Here is a 21,226-nt window from a genome sequence, read left to right as displayed (position 1 = left end):
CTAAACGAGACCCGAACGACCCTGCTCCCCTCCGTAATCTGTCAGCTCCATACTAAAAGATTGGAAATCACAGACAGTGTATATTAGTACCGAGCAGGCTCTAAAACTACTTGAATCAGCTGAGTAAAAAGATGTGCACATACACAAGGAGCAATTGAGGGACGAATTGAAAAAGCAAACGATATGCTTCGCCGGCCGCCTGCGGAAGAAAAGAAGAAGAGAAGGATCGAGATACTGGAAGCAATAATGAGATATTGTCCATTTATGTGCCACTAACAAACCTGCCCAGGGGACGGCTTCTACCTCTCAGCCTGTACCTCAACTGAGTTCCACTTCACCAACATCACAACCTCTATACCTGCCATCAATCCCCTCCACATAAAACTCGTCTCCATATTCCTTCACAAAGACGAGAGCACGCCGCTCCACAGCGACCAGTCGAAAGAAGCATGGTTATTCTTCCTTCACGAATCGAAAGGACCAGCAATCGTCTATTTCACCCAGATATTGTGTATGTTGGTTGTGCGAGGGGTTCAGGTTTTGGGTTAGGGTTTGGGGTAGAGTTTAGGATTATGACCTTAGTCTGACGGTTGATCGGTTGATGGGATACCACGGGAAAGGGTGCTTAGTTCGTTGGCCTAGCATCCACAGCTGAGAAGTCTCTGGGTGGGATTTTGATGATCCCGTTAACTTGATGAGCTTTGTGAGTGTATTTTTGTTTCCGGAGTGAGATTCTGCAGGGTGTTTAGGAGAGAGACATTATCGTCGATTCGTCAAACACAACGAGCATTGGAAGGGGGCAAGTGCCCCGGACTTAGCATTTCAGCACAATATATGGATCTCGAATGATGGGTTTAAAGTAGCATCACGTAAGTTCTGAGAGAGGTCTTTGGTGTTAGAGGAGACTGCAACGATAATCTCGCAACTACCAGTACCTTCTTCTTTAACCCTGCATTCTTGCCATATTGACATGCTCCGGCTTCTGATGATACATGTTGGATTCAATCTTTTTGCTCAACGAATCCGCAATGACGTGCTCATCTTTTGGCTCACGATTCAAGCCTTCCACGACGTCGAAAGTGCAATCTTTGTAACCCTGCGGTGGCAGCTCCCCGCCAAGGATCAGTCGGCACACTACTCTCAGAAAGCGTGCGCGAAGCCATGGGCCAGGTACTGCCCATAGAGCACCGTCTTTCTGGAGGCCTCTGGCCCAATCCAGACCGTCCGTTCCGTCCTGCTCTTCTTCCCTCTTTACCCAATACATGTAAGTGAGGATGAATCGAAAGTAAAGGTATCGAACTGCTGCTCTGTTCGGTCCTAAGAAATTGAGCTCCTGGCCATCGAATTGCTAGGACTCGGAAATTAGACTGGAAAGCTCAATCTAACCGCACGATCATCGCTTTGCTTACCTCGTATGTAACGCGTTGAGGGACGCCGTTCCAATTTTTATCTGCCGTAGGTTTCCAAGTCAAGACAAACTTCCACCTGATCCGAGTCCCCTCAACCGGCGTAAAAGGAACAATGACAGCTCCACCAGTCGACAGCAGTACTCCCAGATGCTGGTGCATTGTCGAAGCTGTAACTTGTCAGCTGCTCAGTCACAAGACCTCCCTTATCTCTGTGGTGGGCACTGTTTTGTGGATCTGCAAGCAAGAGCCTCCAAACCCCAAAGAGATAGCTGAGTTCCTCGCCCCCCAGACAGTCGGGGATAATTTGAAACACTTCCACCCCTGAGACTTTGAGCTCCTTGTACTCAACGCCATCCACCAAAACGGAAATTGGCTCTCCTTCCGCAGTCCACCGTGGTTCGATCCTCTCGTACTTCGATCGAGTGACCATACAGTATTCGAAAGTCTGCCCAAACCCACTGGGTACGAACACCTGTCCAAGCCACCCGAGTCTTCGGGAACTATAATGTTCAAAGACGTAAGGTCTGCGCTTGGCGAGCGATTCCTCGGCCAGAGCTAGCGCTTGGTATTTGGACCCACAAACAGATTCGTACGCCGCTTGCACGACAGGATGCACTCCATCGAACACCGTCCCACGTACATCGAATGGGTAATAAGCCCTGTGAGTTTTGTAGGGGTAGAGGTATTTGTTTTTCGCCCACCACTGCAGTCTCTCGATATGGTTCAGCAGTTGGTCGGCCATATCTTCGAGTAAGATCTTGTCGTGTTTAAGGATAAGGCTGAATTCGTCGTCGATAGGATTTTGGCTGCAATCTTGAGGAGCATCGCCAGGAACCACTTGTTGTGATCTGAACTTCTCGTGGATTTGCTTGATGTAATCGTGCAGAGAGTACCTGGCCAATCTCGAAGTCAGTACATTTGTTAAAGGAGTGTGCATACGGTTACCAGTCAGCATGATCAAGGGAGTGGATTTAATCAACTGCGTACTTCTTGATGGCCTCGTTGATTTTCGCACTGTACATATCGATACTGTGTGGCAAGGCCAGGATTATCGGCGGAAGTTAAGTTGGATCGCAATCCGAAGAGTAGGCTGTGGAAATGAAATGCGTAAAATGCCGGGAGCGGAGAAGACGGGATCGGTTGGGATTCATTGGAAACCACCTGCGCCACCTTGTTTGCTTAGATAAAGTTTTGTTTGGGAAGTCGCAATTCGGTTGTGTGGGTATGGTGGTGAGATAAGGGGAAGGAACAGCCGCACGTGACGTGCACCTTGCACATATAGGTAGAAACTGAGGGAAAACCCTAGAGTTGAGTGTAGATTCATTCTCCCTCTTTCAAGTTATAATATAAACAGTTTATCCTTCCAATGTCTTTCCCTGCGATGAGATCACCCGCAACTATTTGAGAAGCCACTGGCCAGTTTTCCGAACTAGTTAAACATGTATGGTCGAGGACTTTGCATGCTGCTGCGCTGGGCGCTTCCCCGATTTTGACGTTTACCACTATCTTGTCCTTCGGCATGTAGCTTCATATCACGTGGATATTAAGAGTGAGGATATACTTCTTAAGCTGTCTTAAGGGTAAGGGAGGGGCGTGCTTCTTGCCCGCGCGCCCGGGGCTGAAATATAGCCGAAAAAGAGGGCTTTACCTTCCAATTAAAATTATAAAATCGCCCTCTTATTGTCGTGGGAGCTTAGAAGCGATAAAACAATTATCTCTTTGCATAAGCACCCTTCCACGGCTACCCTGGAAGGGTGCTAGGTGTATATCTAAAACGGAGTTGACCTCAAGTCGTGCACAAAATTACTACTTTGGGCGGACAATCCTGGTTTGGGAATGCTACGCGAGCTGAATAGGGGGTTAGCAGGAGCACAGTCCTTTCGAATCCATATAGGGGCAAAGGTAACCAAAGATAGTCTTCAACATCATCTCCTTCCTTCTAACAATCAAACATCGAACGTGAAGAATCAGCTGTGGCATCTGGCCTGTATCACTTGAGCAGAATTGAATATGCGGTGCGTTCTCCTGAACGAAGTAATGAGGCACTATCGCCTACCCACAACCTTTGCTCGTCCGCCCCTATCTTCCTAAGGTCAAAAATCCCCGCAGGCAGAGCTGGTGCGCCCGCCTCGGCAATTGAAACACACGTCAACGTCTCTGAGCGCCCCCGCAGCCCGTTCGTCCAAATGTACTGTCAGCCTTCTCGAAGGCTCGACTCAAAATTCTGACGCGAACATTGTTTCAGATATCAGATGAACATGTTCTGTTCCCCTGGCACTCCTGCCTTAACGAGGACGAACTTCGGATTTATGATGTTTCAAAATTGTGAAACGTTTGCCAGCTGCCTATTTCGGGATGCATACGTCTCAAATTCGGCCTGGATGCAACGGCGCACTGATTAAACCCGTGATCCTCACTACTGCACATCATGGCGGCTCCCGGTCGCCATCTCCGGACGCGTTTCATGCCCATGTGATGCTGAATCACAGTGCAAAACATTGTCATTCTCCCGCGTTTGGAATTGTTATCGATATTCGCGGGACAAACATTATATGAAATGTCAAGTCCCTCCTCGTAAAACTCCTGTCGTCACAACTTGCTTACGATTATTTCAAAAAACGACTTTCTATGATTTCTTGAACCCAGGCTAACCTCGACCGTAACACAAAAGGGGGGCAGTCTCCACAACATCAAGAGAAATGGCGACCACGTTGACTGAGCACGAGTCACTAATTCTATCCTTAGCTGCAAAGAATGGTGTTTTTACAGAGGAGATGGTAGAAAGGGCCAAGCATGATGTCGTCTTTGGCTCACTTCTTAAATGCGCTCAAAATCTGAAGACGATTGCGAACAATGCTACTTTCAAGTAAGCTGATGTTTGTAGTTGCTGACCGGATTCCGCTAAATTCTTTAGACTGGCAGAAGACCTCTATTCTGTAGATACTCATTTTGTGCTGGAGTGTATTCAAAATGCAGCCGACAATCACTACAAGCCTGAGGTTGAACCGTTTCTTCGAATATGCGCACGACCAGACAAGATCCAACTAGACTGCAATGAGACAGGATTCACTCCAGCGGATGTCGAAGCGATTTGCCGTGTTGGTGGTAGTAACAAAACCTCAAAGGAAGGCTTTATTGGAGCGAAAGGGATCGGTTTCAAATCCGTGTTCAAAATTGCCCAGGAGGCCCACATCTACTCCCCTCCATACTCTTTCAAGTTTGACAAGCGCCGAGAACTCGGAATGATCATCCCAATCTGGGTGCCAGAAGAAGAGATACTGGTGGGCTCGACTAATGACTGCCAAACATCAATTCTACTCCTTCCGCCTGCCGATGAGAACTTCACCGAGTACCTCCACACCTTCAAAGCCATCTCACCCACCTTGCTATTATTTTTACCTAAGTTAAAAAGGTTGGAAATCCTCATTCACGACAAGCAAGCGCACGGTGGAGAGGTGATAACACGGCGAAACTTGAGATCTAAGGTCAACGAAGTGGACAATTTTATAACCCTCACGGTGGAAGATAGCGCCTCTCCTCATCCTGAAATCGAACATAGATACCGGAAGACTACAGCCAGATGGAAAGCCAAGGGAGGAGAGAAGCACCGAGAAGGTGTTAAAACCTCAGAAACCGCTCTAGCATTCCCTGTCACAAGTAATGGGGCTCCGCTAGGAAGCTCTCAGCCGGTTCACGCTTTTCTCCCCATTCGTGATTTTGGATTTAAGGTATTCTTCTCTTCGAAAATTCCTTGTGCGAATGTAGGCTAATGGATTCTATGTGCAGTTCGTTATACAAGCAGACTTCATTGTCGCATCCAATCGGCAAGATATTCAGGAATCAGAAGAATGGAATGTTTATCAGAGATTGTGCATCGGCCATACATTCCTGCAGGCGATACTTGAATTTCTCCTTTCGCCCCACGACCCGCTTCGATACACTTGGATGCGTTTCTTGCCTCGAGGCATAACAGATCCGTTTTGGAAGCCTGCTGTGAAGACAATTTGGGAGCTCATTCAGAAGTCTGAGGTTCTTGAATCACGTGCCAAATCGCTCCATCGACCCGGCACACTGGAGCGCCTCGAAGAGACGTTCCTGGACCGAGGTGGTGAGCCGCTTGTTGGTTCGCCCTCAGAATACCTGGCACCCTGTTATGGTGAAGAGGATTTTGAAATCTTGAAAGAGCTTGGGGTTCACCTTATAACTTGGTCGTCTTTCCTTACCCGTCTCTGCAAAATGTCAGATTCGGAGCTGAAATCAAAGGATCGGCACTGGCACGAAGATCTCGCCAAAGCACTTCGTGGAATAAAAAAAACACCAATTTGGCGGACGTTCTCATCGAGGGTCATATCAAAAGCTTTTATCCCGTTGCTCAATGGAAACAACTGGATTCCCGCAGTGGGTTTGGATCTCCATCCTGTTTATTTCCAAGAGGGTGTTGGGCGAATCAAAGTTCCGTCCGACATAAGTCTTCGGTTTGTGGAAGAAAGTGCATCCAAAAATCCATACCGAAAGAAGTTCTTCAAATTACTGGGTGTAAGAGATTATGACCAAATCGAAGCTGCCTCCGCAATACTACGGAAGCATCGGGAAAGCGTCGTGCCAACAGTCACAGAGGATGAAGCCGTTGCTCATGCTCTCTATCTCTACGATCTAGATTCCTCCATAACAAATAAGATGGATCTGACCGCGCTTTGGCTTTACGATGAGCAAGGTCGTGCGGCAAGGGGTCGGGATCTCTACGTCCGGGACACATCAGCTTATGGTCCGGCCTCCCTGTTTGACGGACACGACACAGTCGCCCGATTCTTATCTTCGAGATACTTAACACCACGGGATTCACAACCAAACAAACCGAGATTTCTTCAATGGTTAATGAGAGGCACCGGTCTCACTGATATTCCTCGGCTCAAAAGGTCCGGAACACTATCTCCCGAATTCCAATTCATTCTTCGAAACTACTCAGACAAAGTACTTTACATCTTGAAGACTTTCTGGGGGCAATATAAAAAGTTGATGGCTGAAACGACGATACTGGACGCAATAAAAAACCACCCCACTGCATGCTTTGATGGGCAATCTCGAGCGTCAATACCACTCAAAGACTGTTATGTACCGGATTCTCGAATGAAACTGGTGAGTTCGGAATTGTGTGGATCCTTGGTTGGACCTCCATTTCTCTCCATCGAACCCTTCAACACCTATGAGTGGGAATTTCTTTCCACCTTTGGGGTGGGCGTTGCACCGGATCTCTCCTTCTACCTCTGGATAGGAAGGCAGTCACAATTTCAGAAAAGCTGCACGGTAGATGGCGCGAAAAAGCTGCTCAAATACATAGCAGATTTGACGGGTTTCGATGAACCGAAACAAACCCAGGTTCGGTAGGATTTGGCCAACCTCCTTCCTAGGCACAAAAAATTGACTATTTCTAGGTCAGCTTTCAAACACGACAGATTACTTCTAGCCCCATTGAGTGGTAAATTAACTTTTACGTTTCCCAGTCTGTGTGTCTGGAAAGCTCCCCAAGGGTTTCGGAAAATGGCCTCCCTTGAATCGCTGTACGGTGGAGACCCCAGTGTGACGAGCCTTATTAGGACAACCCTCCAAGTCGAAGATGCCTCAATTGAAGTTGTCGTTCATGATTTAGCATCGAATTATCCCTCGGACTCTCATTTGAAAGAATCATTACAGTACATAGCGCTTAAGTTACATTCGCAACAGGATCATGGTCCCTTGCACCATCTCCGGTAAGTCTTTGTTTCTTAAGGTTTCTGATACAATTAGCTGATAATTACCTCAGAGATGCTTTCAGATTGAGTCCTTTAATCACAGTTCCGCTCTCAGGCTCTGGAACTACACGCGTCTGCTCCACCTCTTGTGTCTGGGGTGGCCCACGCGTGACCCACAAGTGGAATCTCCAACCTCATTATGAAACCGATATTGGGCTTCGGGTTTTACTCTGCTCTCACTTGGATATTAGACCCCCGACGTTGGATGATTTGTTGAGGGAATTGATCCTGTTGAAGACGGACCCTGAAAATGCCGTTGGTCAGACTGAGCAGATTTACTCATACATTTCTGAAAAGTTCTCGGGGCCTGAGATTCGGTAGGTGTTTCCTCAGCCCGCTCTGTCCGAAAGAAATCAACTAAACTTAATATTATAGGGAACGATTTGAACGAGATGCATTGGTATGCGTTCAAAGTCTTGATGGCATGAGGTTATGGAAACGACCATCCGCATGTGTTTGGACTGCGCCTGGCTTTCTCCGATGCAAAATCGCTATAGCCGAACGGCACGGATTCACCGAAGCGTCTGCAATCAGCTTGTTACAAAATACCCTCAGCATTGGGAATGCTAGTTTTACCGACTTTATTGCTGATTTAAGGATTCTTCGAGATCGGGAGGAGTTTGACGAGGACGGATTAGAACTCTTGTACAAAAGTATCGAACTTAGCATCGTTGGGCATGAGAATGAAGTCAGGTATGGGTCCGATGGAGATAACTTACAGTTCGTACTGACTTTGGCAGGAAAACTTTCGATGAGGAAAATCTTGTCTACGGCCACCAACTTGATCCACCCCGGTGGGTGAAGTTGGGGGATTGTGTATGGTCAGGGCCAAAGTGCCTGCAAACAATCACCAAATTGGCCCGCTGCTATCCCTCACTCGATAAACTCTTTACGAAATACCTTGGGGTCGAAGATGCCACGCCAGAAACAGTACTTGATGAATTGCGTTTCGTCGTAGCGGACTTCGAACAAAAGCGCACTTTTTTTTGCGTCGTTCCCGAGGCCTTGGCGCGAAGAGTCACAGACCTCCTCTTGGCTTTTACTTTCAAGTCATTTACATTATCGCCATCCATTCTAGAAGCCATCGGATCTGGAAAATTTTGGCCTTACCAACCCTGGACGAGCGGTCTCTGCTTCGGTCGAATAAAGGATGAGTTCATCATCCCAGACCACGAGTACTTTCTGGACTTATTTCATGCGAAGTTTCCAGTTTTAAGATTGACGTCGACAGAAGTGATGGCTCTTAAGCCATTATTTATCAAGCTTGGAGTAGAAAATAAGTTTCTGTCAAGTTGTGTGATGGAAATTGTAAGCGGAAATGATGTGTCAATGCCAGCCGAGGACTTATCTCATGATCTGAGTCAGAGAGCTCGAGCTCTCTCTTGGTATGTCTCAAACACTCCCAAGCAAATTAAACTAACAAAATACAGCTGCGTTGAACATTTTTCAAAAGACATGCAAGCCAACCGAGGGAGGGGCCTGTATCAACTACTAAAAGATATTCAAGTGTTTCGGGCATCCGACATCTCTACAACATATACGATCAATGCTCATGGAATCAACCAATCAGTCACAACTAAAGGCCTCATGCGTTTAGATGAAGAGGGAGGCCAGCTGAGACTTTTTGTTCCTCGCGATGAGAATGATCAGAAAGAAGCCTTCGCTATATGCCTTGCAAAAGAGATGATTAGTTTCCTAGGACTTCCCGAAGCTGAGTCGTGGCATATTATCACTGCTGTCCTGGCCGTGGAGCCCGAAAGACTCGATTTTTTCTTGCATCGACAAGGCATCTCGACCAACCACAGCACCGCCTCCTCGGATGCGAAGCAAACGAAGGAGATAGCTGTTTGTTCAGAGGAGGATGAAACCATCATCTTAGACCAAAAGTTCCAAACACTCAGCCTCTCATCCCAGCAGAACAAGAACAAAGACAACGAGGTTTCGGCCCATGCCCTCTCTACTTCAACTATGACTATCGTTCAGAGCGGATCTGCAAATACCAAGGCAGATATTAATCAAGATCCAACTTCTAGTGGGACCACCTCCCAGAGCCCCCTAGACTCTACCAATAGATTTGATCCCGCAAGACAAGAGCCCGAGCCGGAGCTGCTGTTAGCAGTCTCTGAACTAAACATCGAGAACGCACCTAGAGTAACCGCATCCAACAGCAGTAGCGATGCACAAAACGATTCACTTGCGGAGAATAAAGTGATTCAGAAGGGGATAAATTCGAAACATGAATCGTTATATTGGGTCTCTAGTCGGTCCCGAGGAAGAGGAAGCTCAGATATATCACATACCACAGAAATATCGACGGTATCCTCTGATGATTTTGACGCTGCATCTCATTCTTCGGCTATCACATCAAGTTCCGATGACGCCGAAATCTGGAACACACCAAGCAAGAAAACCACAAAGACCTCAAACCAACGTCAGATCGAGAAAGCCTTGAATGGGACTCATCAAGCATCCAGTTTTTCTTCGACTGGCTTGATGAAATCTGTTTATTCAACTCCACGCGCGACTCATCAAGGCCCGGATCAAGCAGTTGGTTACGCTGGCGAGCGATTCATTGTCAACATCCTGAAAACGGAGATTGAGGACTTTAACGAAATCGAACACTGGACAAGTAAACTCCGTCGACATGCAAATCTTTCTCCCTATGGCAAGGCGGAAGACACCGATCTAGAATATCAGGACAGCACGGGGTGTTTTAGCAGGCTTCTAAGAACTTGGACTGATGGCGAGGTCCCGAACTGGCTTGAAGAAGCCTGCATGCCTGGAACTACAACCCGACCGAAGTATTGGCTTGAAGTGAAAACAACGCCTGGCAACTGCGAGACAGTCTTTTTTGTCAGCGCGCATCAGTATGAGTTGGTAAGCCTCCGGGCGCTTTCTTCCGCATTCTCCTACTTCTGCACAGTCCTCCTTCTCAACTGTTACTAATATGATGCAGATGAAAGAATTTGCTATTGTTGGTAGCGATATGCCTAGCAATGTCTATGTGATACTACGCGTCTTCAACGTTAAAATTGACGGAGAGATAGGTGTGAGAGCGTACCTCGATCCTTGGTGGAAGGCCCAGGAAGGAAGGCTTAAATTCGATATTCAGTATAAGGTTACAGTGAGGGGACATTGAAATTAGCCCGTTTACTAAAACCGCACCAAAATCAGCTATTTTTCACCATTTTCACCAAGCGATAACTTTACAACCACACCCGGTGCAAACTTAGTACTTATTTTCGGTAGAGAATCAAAGCCTGGGAACCCCCCCTTTAAATATAATATAATACATTTAAAGCGCGCATTAAGTTATATAGCTTTAAAAATTTAGAGGTTTGATTTTCCTAAATTTTCGCTTAATTTTGGTATAAAATTACGAAAATCAAAGAAGTCTCTTATAATCTAATAAACTATTTCACGAGAACGACCTAAATTAAAAAGCTGAATTGAGTAATTTAAAGGGCTAGTTCGATTTAAGAGATCTGCTAATTACGATTCTTAATTAGAAGGTGGGGTTATAGTTTTCTTTTAAAGTGGTTCAGTGAGTTTTGGCTGTAAAAGAGCGTTCGGGCTAATTTCAATATTCTAGTACTATACCACTGGCCATTAACTGGGGATCCAAATTGTAAGAATAGTGCAACTTTAATGGCAATGATGAAATAACGAAATTGATATCATTCCTGACTATCTTACGAGTCATCTCCTCCGGGTCCTCATCGAAATCTCTTTTATATTACTCCGTGTATTAAGCAATTCTTGAGCTTTATGCTGCGTCTTCCCCTGAAATATTGGGAGTTAAAGTCTTCTTTATGGGGATAAATTTCTTGTAAAATATCAGAAGCTCCCTTTCCAGTTAGTATTCTTTTTCGGATCAGATAATCAACCGATATGATATATTGAGAGCTTGCAAGCTTTAACGAGGCCAAACCAACAGGCAGTGTGACGGCTGGCGTAAGGGCATAATCTGCCAAGGACAGGATATTGGAAACAGGCACAAAACGAAGCTAAGCCGGAATTACTTAGGCGGAATAATACTAAAGGTCGAGGCATCCTCCCTACTTTGTTCCATAGCTTAGTATTTTCCAATACATGAGATTCTTTAAACTTTGAGCCTTCGACTATTACATTAATCCTGCCGTTATATAATACTAAGCTTATTTGACTCGGCCTATAAAGGCAATATAATACTACCGGCAAAGGACCCGTATTTATTCTTAAAAAGCGAAAATAGAATACTACTTTTAATATTTAATAACCTTCTCGAACTATAAAGAACTAGAGAGCTTAACTAGAAGCATAACGTTCTCTATAACCTAGTTAATCTCGGAGCCTGACCCTTAACTAGAGCAGATAATATTCTCCTTTTAGTAATCGGTTCTCTACTAATATAAAAGAAGAAAGATATTATCCTTTATAATCCGGTTAATTTCGGAGCCTGACCCTTAACTAGAATAGACAATATTCCCTCGATATTAACGAGAGTAAAAGAACTAGCCTCTTCTTCTGGTATAGGAAGAATCGGTAGTAGTTTACTAATTTAAAATAAGAAAAGATAATAGTTAGTTTTAGTCTACTGACTTAAAACTAGATAAGATAATAATCGGTTATAGTTTACTAATATTAAATAAGAAGAACTTATTTAGTTCTTATCTCTATAACTAATACCTTTTCTAAAGCTACTATAAATAGCCCGAAGCTAAATACTACTACTAGAAGTATATTAGATAAGAGGCTCTAGTATAATGAAATAGAAAAGCTAGACTTTAATATTATAAACTTATATTACTAGGAAAACTATTATAATACTATTCCGGAAGAAGATATTAAGAAACGGCTAGCTAATTTGGAACTCAAAATTAGTATAAATACCCCAAAAATAGATAAGGCCTAGTAAAAACTACTTATATAGGATAACCTTATTAATAAATACTATTTTATAGCTAATAAATAAGCAGAATACTACTAGAAATTCCACTTATATATTAACCAACTTACTAAGAAAATTAATAAGCTAGAGGCAATTACCGGTCGATTTTATATAAGGAAAAGACTAGTATAAGAAGAAGTAATAAAATAAAGATCCAAATAGGCAAATATCTAGAAATACTATAGGTTCTTATTAGAAGAACTATTCGGGAGCTAATACTAAGGCTTTCTCCCGCTTTTAGTCTATAGTAATTAACTATAGCTTATTAGAATTAAGAATTCTGCCCTATTTATAAATAAGAATAATTACTAGATTAATAATTAAATATTTAATATAAGAAATAAACTAATATAGAATTCCTCTGAATTTAATAGTAAACTACTAAAAATTACTTATATAATATAACTAGTTACTAGAGATACCCGTAACTTTATTTATAATTAACTAGAATCTGAATTAGTTAGACAGATCTCGGTTATTAAATAGATCTTTAAGATTCTCTAATAAGCTTATAATAAAAGTAAAGAGATAGAATACTAGGAAGTAAAAGAAGTATACTAGTACCTGAGATAAAGAAATAAGCTATTTCTAGTATTTTAGATAGAGTTTACTTACTTAAAAATAAAACTAGGAAAGTTACTAGATAATTAATATAATAATTTAATAAATAAAATAAATCTTGAGCTACTTAAGAGCTTGAGTAATAAGAAGTTTAATATATTCAGGAATCTTACTAAGTAATATATAGAATAAAAAAATAGGCTTCTTTTAATTAAGAATAAGTAATTTCAGAAGAAATAACTAGTAGAAACTATTTATTATTAAATACTATTCCGGGCTAGAAAGCCTACCGGAATCTAAAAAGCTATAATAATTCTATATCTAATAAATTAACTTTAGTAGCTAGTATTCTTATAGCCAAAAGAAGCAGTTTATCGAGAATTTAAAAAGAGATTAGATTAGCTAGAGAGTCTTTATTATTATAGCTATAAAAAGCCTAAATATATAAAAAGTATTTATTCTGACTTTAATAAGATTATATTTATTAAAAAGAATTATTTAGAAAGAGCTAATAATTTAGAAATAGATAATAAGAATACTAATTCTTATCTATTATCTAATAAAAAATATAATATTAATAAATTAGGAAAAGTCTAATTCTAGATATAAAAATAGCCCTTCTAGAATAAGAACTTTACTAAGGACTTATAGATCTCATTTAGCTAATTAGCAGGAACTAGTTCCTTATTAATTATAAAGTAAATTAGAAAGGTAAAACTATAACCTTTTAATATTTAATAAATACTAAAGTAAATATATATATTCTAATTAATTAAAAGTATATTTGCCTTTTAATAAAAGTACTATAAATACTTTTATATAAACTCAAAACTTCTATTTCCTTATAAGGTTTTAATAAATAACCTAGTAAAGCTATTTAATATCTAGTTACTATAGATCTAGCTATTAATTAGTATTTCCAAACTTAATAATATTTACTTATTACTAATTTTGGCTCTTATAATATAATTCTGGAAAGGAAATAGCTAATAAAATATAATATTTTACTAGACTATTAATAGAATTAACTTTATTAACTAGAGAACTATAAGGTAAATTAGTCAGATCTTATTTAGAAAATCCGATATTTTAATAAGAAATATTAAAAAAATAACTGCCCTAAAGATATTCTAACTAGAATTCTAAAAAGAACTAATAAAACTAGATCTAAGAAGTAAAAGAATATACTTCTTACTTTTCTATAAAACCTTCTTATAAGGAAAGCTAAATACTAGGCAAGAAAAAAAGAGCTAGATCTTAATACTCTCGAAATAGGTAAGCTATTAGACTATTTCTACTATTTTATTAGAATAGCTATTTTCTAATTAAGTACTAAAGATTCCGGTAATTTAGTCGGATTAGTTACTATTAATAAGATTAATTATATACTTAAGAAATAGAATTATAAACTAAAGAAATACCTATTATTATTTATAGTAATTAGATAACTAATATTATAGCTTACTAGATATTATATTTAAACTAGTAATCTAATATATTTCCTAGATATAAATAAACCTAATATTTTTAGTAATATATTATTTTTTAATTCTAAAGAACTTTAAAAGCTTTAGATATTTTTTCCTATATAACTATATAATATAACTAGGGCATTTTCTAAAAAAAGTAATAAATAAGCTTCTCTAGTCTTAATTCTTTAACTATAAGCTCCGTTTTAATAGGCTAGATCTTTTAATAAAAATAGCTTATTTCTATAAGATAAGCTCTAGTAAACTCAAAAAAATAAGAGAATATCTTATTAAGAATCTAAAAAAGAATTTTATTAAGCTATCCGAATTCTTTTTTTTATTACTAGTTTTATTTATTAAAAAGAAAGATAATAGCCTATAATTTTATATTAATTATTAATAGCTAAATACTATAATAAAAAAGAACTACTACTTCCTATTACTTATTACTAAAACTCTTAATTAATTAGCTAAATTATTAGTATTTACTAAATTAGATATTTAATATACTTTTAATTAAATTTATATAGAACTAGTTTCTATAGTATAGGTAGCCTTTAGAATAAGATATAGATTCTTTAAACTAGTAGTTCTATTATTTAGATTCTATAATAGTCTAGTAACCTTTTAGTAATATATTAATACTATTCTAATAGACTATTTAAATAACTTTTATTTGGCCTATATTAATAATATATTTATTTTCTCTAAAAATAAGAAGAAATATTAATAGTATATTAGAATAGTTCTATAAAAGCTCTAGAATACCGGATTATAAATTAATATCTATAAATATAAATTTGAAATCTTTAAAATAATATTCTTAAGATTTATTATCTTAGATTAAGATATATAGGTAAACCCTATTAAAACCTTTATTATTCGAAACTAATACTAACCTATAATAAAAAGAAAAATATAGTTATTTTTAGGCTTTTATAATTTCTACTATAAGTTTATTTAAGCCTATAGATATATCTCCTGTCTTCTAAATTATCTAATTAAAAAAGATATTTTACTAAAGTTTATACTTAATAAAATCTAGCTAGATATTTTTAATTAGCTTAAAGATTTGCTTTTTTTTATCCTTATACTTTTCTATTTTAAATATAATAGGGAAACCTGCCTAAAAACTAACTATTTAGACTTAGTTACTATAGATATACTCTTTTAAAAAAGCCCGGAGAATAAATAATAGTATCCGGTCTCGTTTTACTTTAAAGCTCTTTAAGAAGCTAAAAGCTATTATGAAATTTATAATAAAGAACTTCTTATTATTATCTAAGAATTCCGGGAATAGTAAGTAGAACTAATTAGCTTACTTAATTTTCTAATTATTACTAATTATAAAGCTCTTAAATATTTTAGTACTAAGAAACTTTTAAATAAATAATAAATCTAATAAATAGGTTTTCTATTATAATTCTATTACTAGATTACCTATTAGCTAGGTAAAAATAATACTATTACTAATATCTTATCCTAAAAGAATAAGCTTATACTAATTCAGAAATAGGTTAAGGAAGCTAAAAAAACTAGATAAGTTATTTTATTAGACCTAATTCTTGCTTTTATTAAAACAAAAAATATAGCTTATATTCTTACTAAAATAGAAGAAATAGATAAGCTATTTATTATAATTAAAATCCTATAAGCTAATTAGATAGATCTAGCCTTAAAAAATAAATATAGGAAAGCCTAGAAAAATACGGATTTATAAGAAATATTAAATAGCTATATATTTTATAATAAAAGACTTATTATACTAGATAGATATAATAATCTATAAACTAGGCTTCTATAAAAAATCTATAGTATAATAACTATTATATATTCCGGTTAAAATAAGATAAAAATTCTAGCTCGAAAACTTTACTAGTAGCCTATTTTCTTTATAAATATTAAAAGTCTTATAAGCTAAGAAATAAAATACTAGGCCTATTATATCTATTACTAGTTCTCCTAAAAATATAGAATAATTTATCTATAGACTTCTATATCTCTAACTTTATAAATAAGAAATATAATAATATACTTATTATAATTAATTAATTATTTAAATAATATATAAGCCTACTAATAACTAAGAATACTATAGCTAGAATTACTACTAGCCTATTCTATTACTATATCTAGTAATTCCGAGGTTTTTCTCTTACTATTATAAGTAACTAAAAACCCTAGTTTATTTTAGACTTTATAAATAAACTATTAAGATTAATTAGAACTAAGCTAAAGCTTTTGACTATAGAATATATCTAAACTAATAGATAAATAGAAATTATTAACTAGATTATTAATACCCGATTTTACTTCTTTATTAATTACTTCTAGAATAATTAGATAAATCGATTTCTAGTATTTAATACTATAGATATTACCTGCCCATATAAATTAACTAGCTTATTTCTCTTAATAGTTAATTATAGATATAAATTCAGGCTAAACTTTAACTAGATATTACTAATAATAGAGTTTAAAATATTAAAAGAGAAATTTAATTAGAAAGAAGTATAATAATAGGCTAAAAGAATTAATACTACTATTAATTATACCCGAAAATATATAGTAATAGCTCAGGAGTATTAAGCCAAGTAAGCTAATAAGAAATAGTAAGAACTAGATTTCGGTTCAGGAAATATAGTCTATATAATTAAAAAAATATAGAAAACAGATTATCTATCTAATAAATTAGATTATTTCCTTACTAGACTATTTAAAATTAATAAAATAATTAGTTATTTATATTAATTAGACCTTTTCCTATTATATAGAATTTGGCTAATCTTCTATATAAATAGGCTTTATAAAGATCCTACTAATCTATTATCCGGCCAAACTAATAAAGAGCCTGGTTTTACTAAAATTAATAGTAAACTCGAATAGGAAGTCAAAAAGATTCTTTTTTTAAGGTACTTTATAGTAAGCTTTATTATAAGATTAAATAGAAGAGATAGAATATAGATAATAAATAATATCTTATATTAAACTTTAAGAATTTAATACTTAAATTATATAAATTCTATAAATAGAACCCCGGTAAAATAGGACCTTCTATTTAGCTAAATAAATGAATTTAGTATATTAAAAAAGATAAGTTTAATAAAAATTACCTAGATAATAATAAATCTTAATAATAAGGCTTCTATAACTAGAGAAAAAGAAGAAAAACCTAGATATTTCCCGGATTTTATTTAAATTCTAATATATTTCCTTTATTTTATTATATTAGTATTTATTCTCTTTTTTAGAAATCTAAGTAAAATATTTTCTTTTACTATACTAGATTATATTTTACTACTTAGGCGAATTATATAAAAAAGTAAATTCTTAAAGCTAAGCTAAAAATAAATACTTACTTATATTAGTTCGAAATATTATTAAAAAATTAAGAGAAACCTTTCTAATTACTTTAATTTTTATAACTTTAATTATTTATATTACTATTACTGCCTTAATAGAACTATTAATAAAGACAAAATAGATAAGAAATCCCGGTAATATATTATTTATAGCCGGACTAAGTAAGGCTATTTACTAGATCCTGAATAATTTAAATAATAATAGTAATATCTCAAGTTTAGTAGCTATAATTATTATTAATATAATTACTGGCTAAATTACCTTTATAGATAAAAATAGTAATTCCCTTACCCAAGAATAGGTTAATATATAGAATATAGCCTGTATTACTTTTGAAAATATACCTAAAATTACTATAGAGAATATCTTAGTAAAATATTCTAAGAATAATAAAATAGAGGCTTTAGTTACTAGTAATAACAAGCCTAATAGCCTAATAGGCAGAATAAATAATACTAATAAGGGCTTTCTTATTAACCTTATTAAGCTAGCTACTAAAAAGATTAATAAGAATAAGGCTAATATATCCAAAAAATATAAGATATTAGATAATAGCAAGAATTCCAATAATAAAAAGACTAAGAATAGAGAGAATTCTAGTAATAAAGGAGACTCTAACTATAGTAAAGGTAGCTAAACTAGTATTAAGATACCTATTATAACCAAGAGATATATAATACTAAGTAATAGTTATTATATAAAGTACTAGTCTGAAATCAAGAGCTAGTAAATAATCCTAAAGGCCGAGTTAAAGAAGTAATACCCTATAGATATTAATGAATTAGTATATAATACTATTTAAGAAGTTGGAAAACCCCTCAGAAATTCCTATAAGACCAGAATTATAAAGCTCAAGGCCCGGGAATTCGATAATAAAATAGCTTAAGTATCTGGCCTTAATATATAAATCTCTAAAATAGAGAATTAACTTGAGGATATATATATTAAGCTCAAAAAGGCCCAGAAGTTAATTAAGTAGCTCAGAAGCGGTATAATCAAGCCAAATATTACTATCCTAACCAAGAAAAAAGGCAAGCAAGCTACTATATTAAAGCCTGCCTCAACGGATAAACTTAATCTGCCACCCCTATTTAAAGACCGCCCGATAATAATAGTCCTAATATTGGCCATGGCCTATATAGTACTCCCAGACCACATTATTAATATGAGTATAGGCATAATACAAGTAACGGATACTAAGGACTGGCCGGAATATACTAGGAACTGGGTTATTTTGGCGGAGTCAAGATTATGCTTCGATTACAAGTAAGCTATAGGGATTGGACGGAATGGGGTCGGTGGCTATTATTTCTTTTTTTTCTTCTTTTCTATATTACGGCTAAATGATCCCCTAAATAAGGGCATTTAGACTTCTCTTTAGGGGGGGGGGTAATGTGACGGCTGGCGTAAGGGCATAATCTGCCAAGGACAGGATATCGGAAACAGGCACAAAACGAAGCTAAGCCGGAATTACTTAGGCGGAATAATACTAAAGGTCGAGGCATCCTCCCTACTTTGTTCCATAGCTTAGTATTTTCCAATACATGAGATTCTTTGAACTTTGAGCCTTCGACCATTGCATTGATCCCGCCGTCACAGGCAGACTTGTGGCTGTCTTCGCTGATGCAAAACCCAATGAGGAGTTGCCGTCATCGTGCAGACATCCAACCCAGCCCGTCACCTCAACCTCAATTTTTAACAATGCCAAAATTTCTACCAGTTCGAGGCGTTGCTATCCTACAAAGTACCGGGGATGTCGTTGGGATGGTCGGCCGTGACATTACGACAGCCGTCAAGCTGATATACAACCTCATCCACGCTCTCGACAGTTACGACGGTGCGGCGAGCGATTACCGCGAGGCTGTGGCGACGTTTGGGCTTTCCCTTGGACAAAAGAAATCGCCAGCTTATCATCACAATGTCTTCGAGAATCTGCACTAGCATATTCTGGTACCCAAGAAAGGGTGCTCAGGCTACTCAGGCGAGTTGACTGAGCCGAGGGTGAGCCGAGGGTGATTAGCGCCTGAGCAAGAGTAGGAAACTTACTAATTCTATACAGAGCCCAAGAAAAAGAAAATAGATTCACGATACCTGGGTACCATGAAGGGAAACCATCCCTCTCAACTGAGAGACTCGGATCGGCGAAGGAAAGAGAGACAAACGATTTTCATTGATAAGACTGGGCCTGGTGCCCTCAGTGAAGAGTTTAACTGGAGGCAGACCGTAATATGGCTGCGTTGTGAATGTTTTCCGATCTTGAAACATGCTCAGAACTCCCTATATTCGGTCTCTCGGGTCGGTGTCATCAGATCGCCTCGAGAGTGTAAATACACCCAGTGTGGTAAGCCGCAGACCTTCTTCGAGCCATTCTTAAATTGTTTAATCGTACGAAGCGTAGTTATGCCTTGCGGCTTCTTTGTGATGAAAGGATTGCTAAACATCACAATTTCTAGCAAAGCTTGCCAGATTTCGAGAAGCGTAAACAAGGCAACTGTTTGGCTACCGCAATTGAACAATAATTGAGGTGCAATTGTAGCTTCCTGTGTCACCCACACGCGGTAGAACCATCGCTTGTCCAGGAAGGATGAAAGAACAGTCCAATCCGGTGCTTCCTAAGGAAGTAAAACTCCAGTTCTTACCGCATCTCTGACGAGCGGAGGACGATCTTGCGCTTCGTTTGGCAAGTGCTGCTTAAATAGGCGATTTTTTGAGCCAGATCTAAAGCGAGGGTATCCTCAGGCTGAGCTTCGCCAAGCCAGACCAATGCGTGAGACAATTGAAATATGTGCGAAGCATGATCCCCACTTGATGCTCTTGCTCTTGGTATACTCTTAATTTATGCACACGGCATCAACACAGGGAACAAGGTCTTCAGCATCTTTCCGGAGATGTTGTAAGGTTGAAAACAGGTTCGGGGGAATGGGAGTCTGGAACTCGCCACATAATATGCAATAATATTCAGCAGGCTGTCCTGCCCTTTCGTCGAGGTCCCAAATATATAACAATGCCTCGTAAACGGGAGAATCGGGTAAACAGGCGCGATGAATTTCGCAGGTTATAGTGGTGCCCATAGTGCCAGGGCTGACATGAATCAAACGTACGTGCTCCGGACTTTCCAGCCGAGAGTATTGGTAAGAAGAAGACATGGTAGCACGCTCGCATTGACCAGAAAGTGATACTGCATGCCAGAGTCCCACGTAAAGCTGAACATTCAAATATTTCTGAGACTCTCCGGATGCTCCTTCGACATGTTGTACATTCAAGGTCTCTTCCCTAAGAATGCCCTGGAAGATCTAGAATATTCAAGTGGAGGACAATACGTTGGTGGAGACTTCCCACAGACAGTTGATATCAGAGGACCTCGATGTTCCAGAAGCGATAGAATAGGGGAACTGAGGACCGGAACAACATGCGGTAAATGATTGAGAAGCTGATGGAGCACTTGCTGTGGAAGAGCTAGAATCGTGCAGCGAGGATACAAATGTTCGACGGAGTTCCGGAAGTGAGGTTGAAGACACGGCACAGCCAATAGTTAAGGAGCAAAACGAACACCTACCGCGCAAGAGCTAGAATGTTAGAACGAAGACCCAAATATTCCAGGAGTGCTAGAATATTGAAATTGAGGACTAGGTGCCACGGCAAATGGCGGAGAGGCTGAGGAGCACTTGCGTTGGAAGAGCTAGAACGCCGAGACCAAGACCCTGT

The 21,226-nt window shown here is 38.2% G+C and overlaps 3 protein-coding genes across 3 annotated transcripts; 1 reads left to right on the top strand and 2 right to left on the bottom strand.

Annotated features, from left to right (window-relative positions):
* Positions 1-898: 898 nt before the first annotated feature.
* K444DRAFT_5710 (uncharacterized protein) lies at positions 899-1,743 on the bottom strand. Its single transcript, XM_024877292.1, has 2 exons — positions 1,410-1,743; positions 899-1,348 (listed from the first exon to the last, which is right to left on the bottom strand). The coding sequence occupies exons 1-2, from the start codon at positions 1,566-1,568 to the stop codon at positions 944-946; spliced, it is 564 nt and encodes a 187-aa protein (XP_024743999.1). The 5' UTR covers positions 1,569-1,743; the 3' UTR covers positions 899-943.
* A 2,365-nt stretch (positions 1,744-4,108) lies between these two features.
* Positions 4,109-10,499, top strand: K444DRAFT_658227 (uncharacterized protein; the record flags this gene model as incomplete). Its single annotated transcript, XM_024886239.1, has 9 exons — positions 4,109-4,275; positions 4,324-5,137; positions 5,196-6,790; positions 6,842-7,156; positions 7,210-7,515; positions 7,574-7,891; positions 7,939-8,583; positions 8,629-10,075; positions 10,155-10,499. The coding sequence occupies 9 exons, from the start codon at positions 4,109-4,111 to the stop codon at positions 10,335-10,337; spliced, it is 5,790 nt and encodes a 1,929-aa protein (XP_024743998.1). The 3' UTR covers positions 10,338-10,499.
* Positions 10,500-20,339: 9,840 nt separating this feature from the next.
* On the bottom strand, positions 20,340-20,667 carry K444DRAFT_689589 (uncharacterized protein; the record flags this gene model as incomplete). The annotated part of the gene is made up of 1 exon (XM_024887751.1): positions 20,340-20,667. One exon carries the CDS (start codon positions 20,665-20,667, stop codon positions 20,353-20,355), a length of 315 nt encoding a protein of 104 aa, XP_024743997.1. The 3' UTR covers positions 20,340-20,352.
* Between the last annotated feature and the right edge of the window lie 559 nt (positions 20,668-21,226).

This window comes from Hyaloscypha bicolor, assembly GCF_002865645.1.
Source record: "Hyaloscypha bicolor E unplaced genomic scaffold K444scaffold_10, whole genome shotgun sequence".
NCBI lineage: Eukaryota > Fungi > Ascomycota > Leotiomycetes > Helotiales > Hyaloscyphaceae > Hyaloscypha > Hyaloscypha bicolor.
The sequence above is the reverse complement of the archived record's forward strand: the minus strand, read 5'-3'. Positions and strand labels throughout refer to the sequence as shown.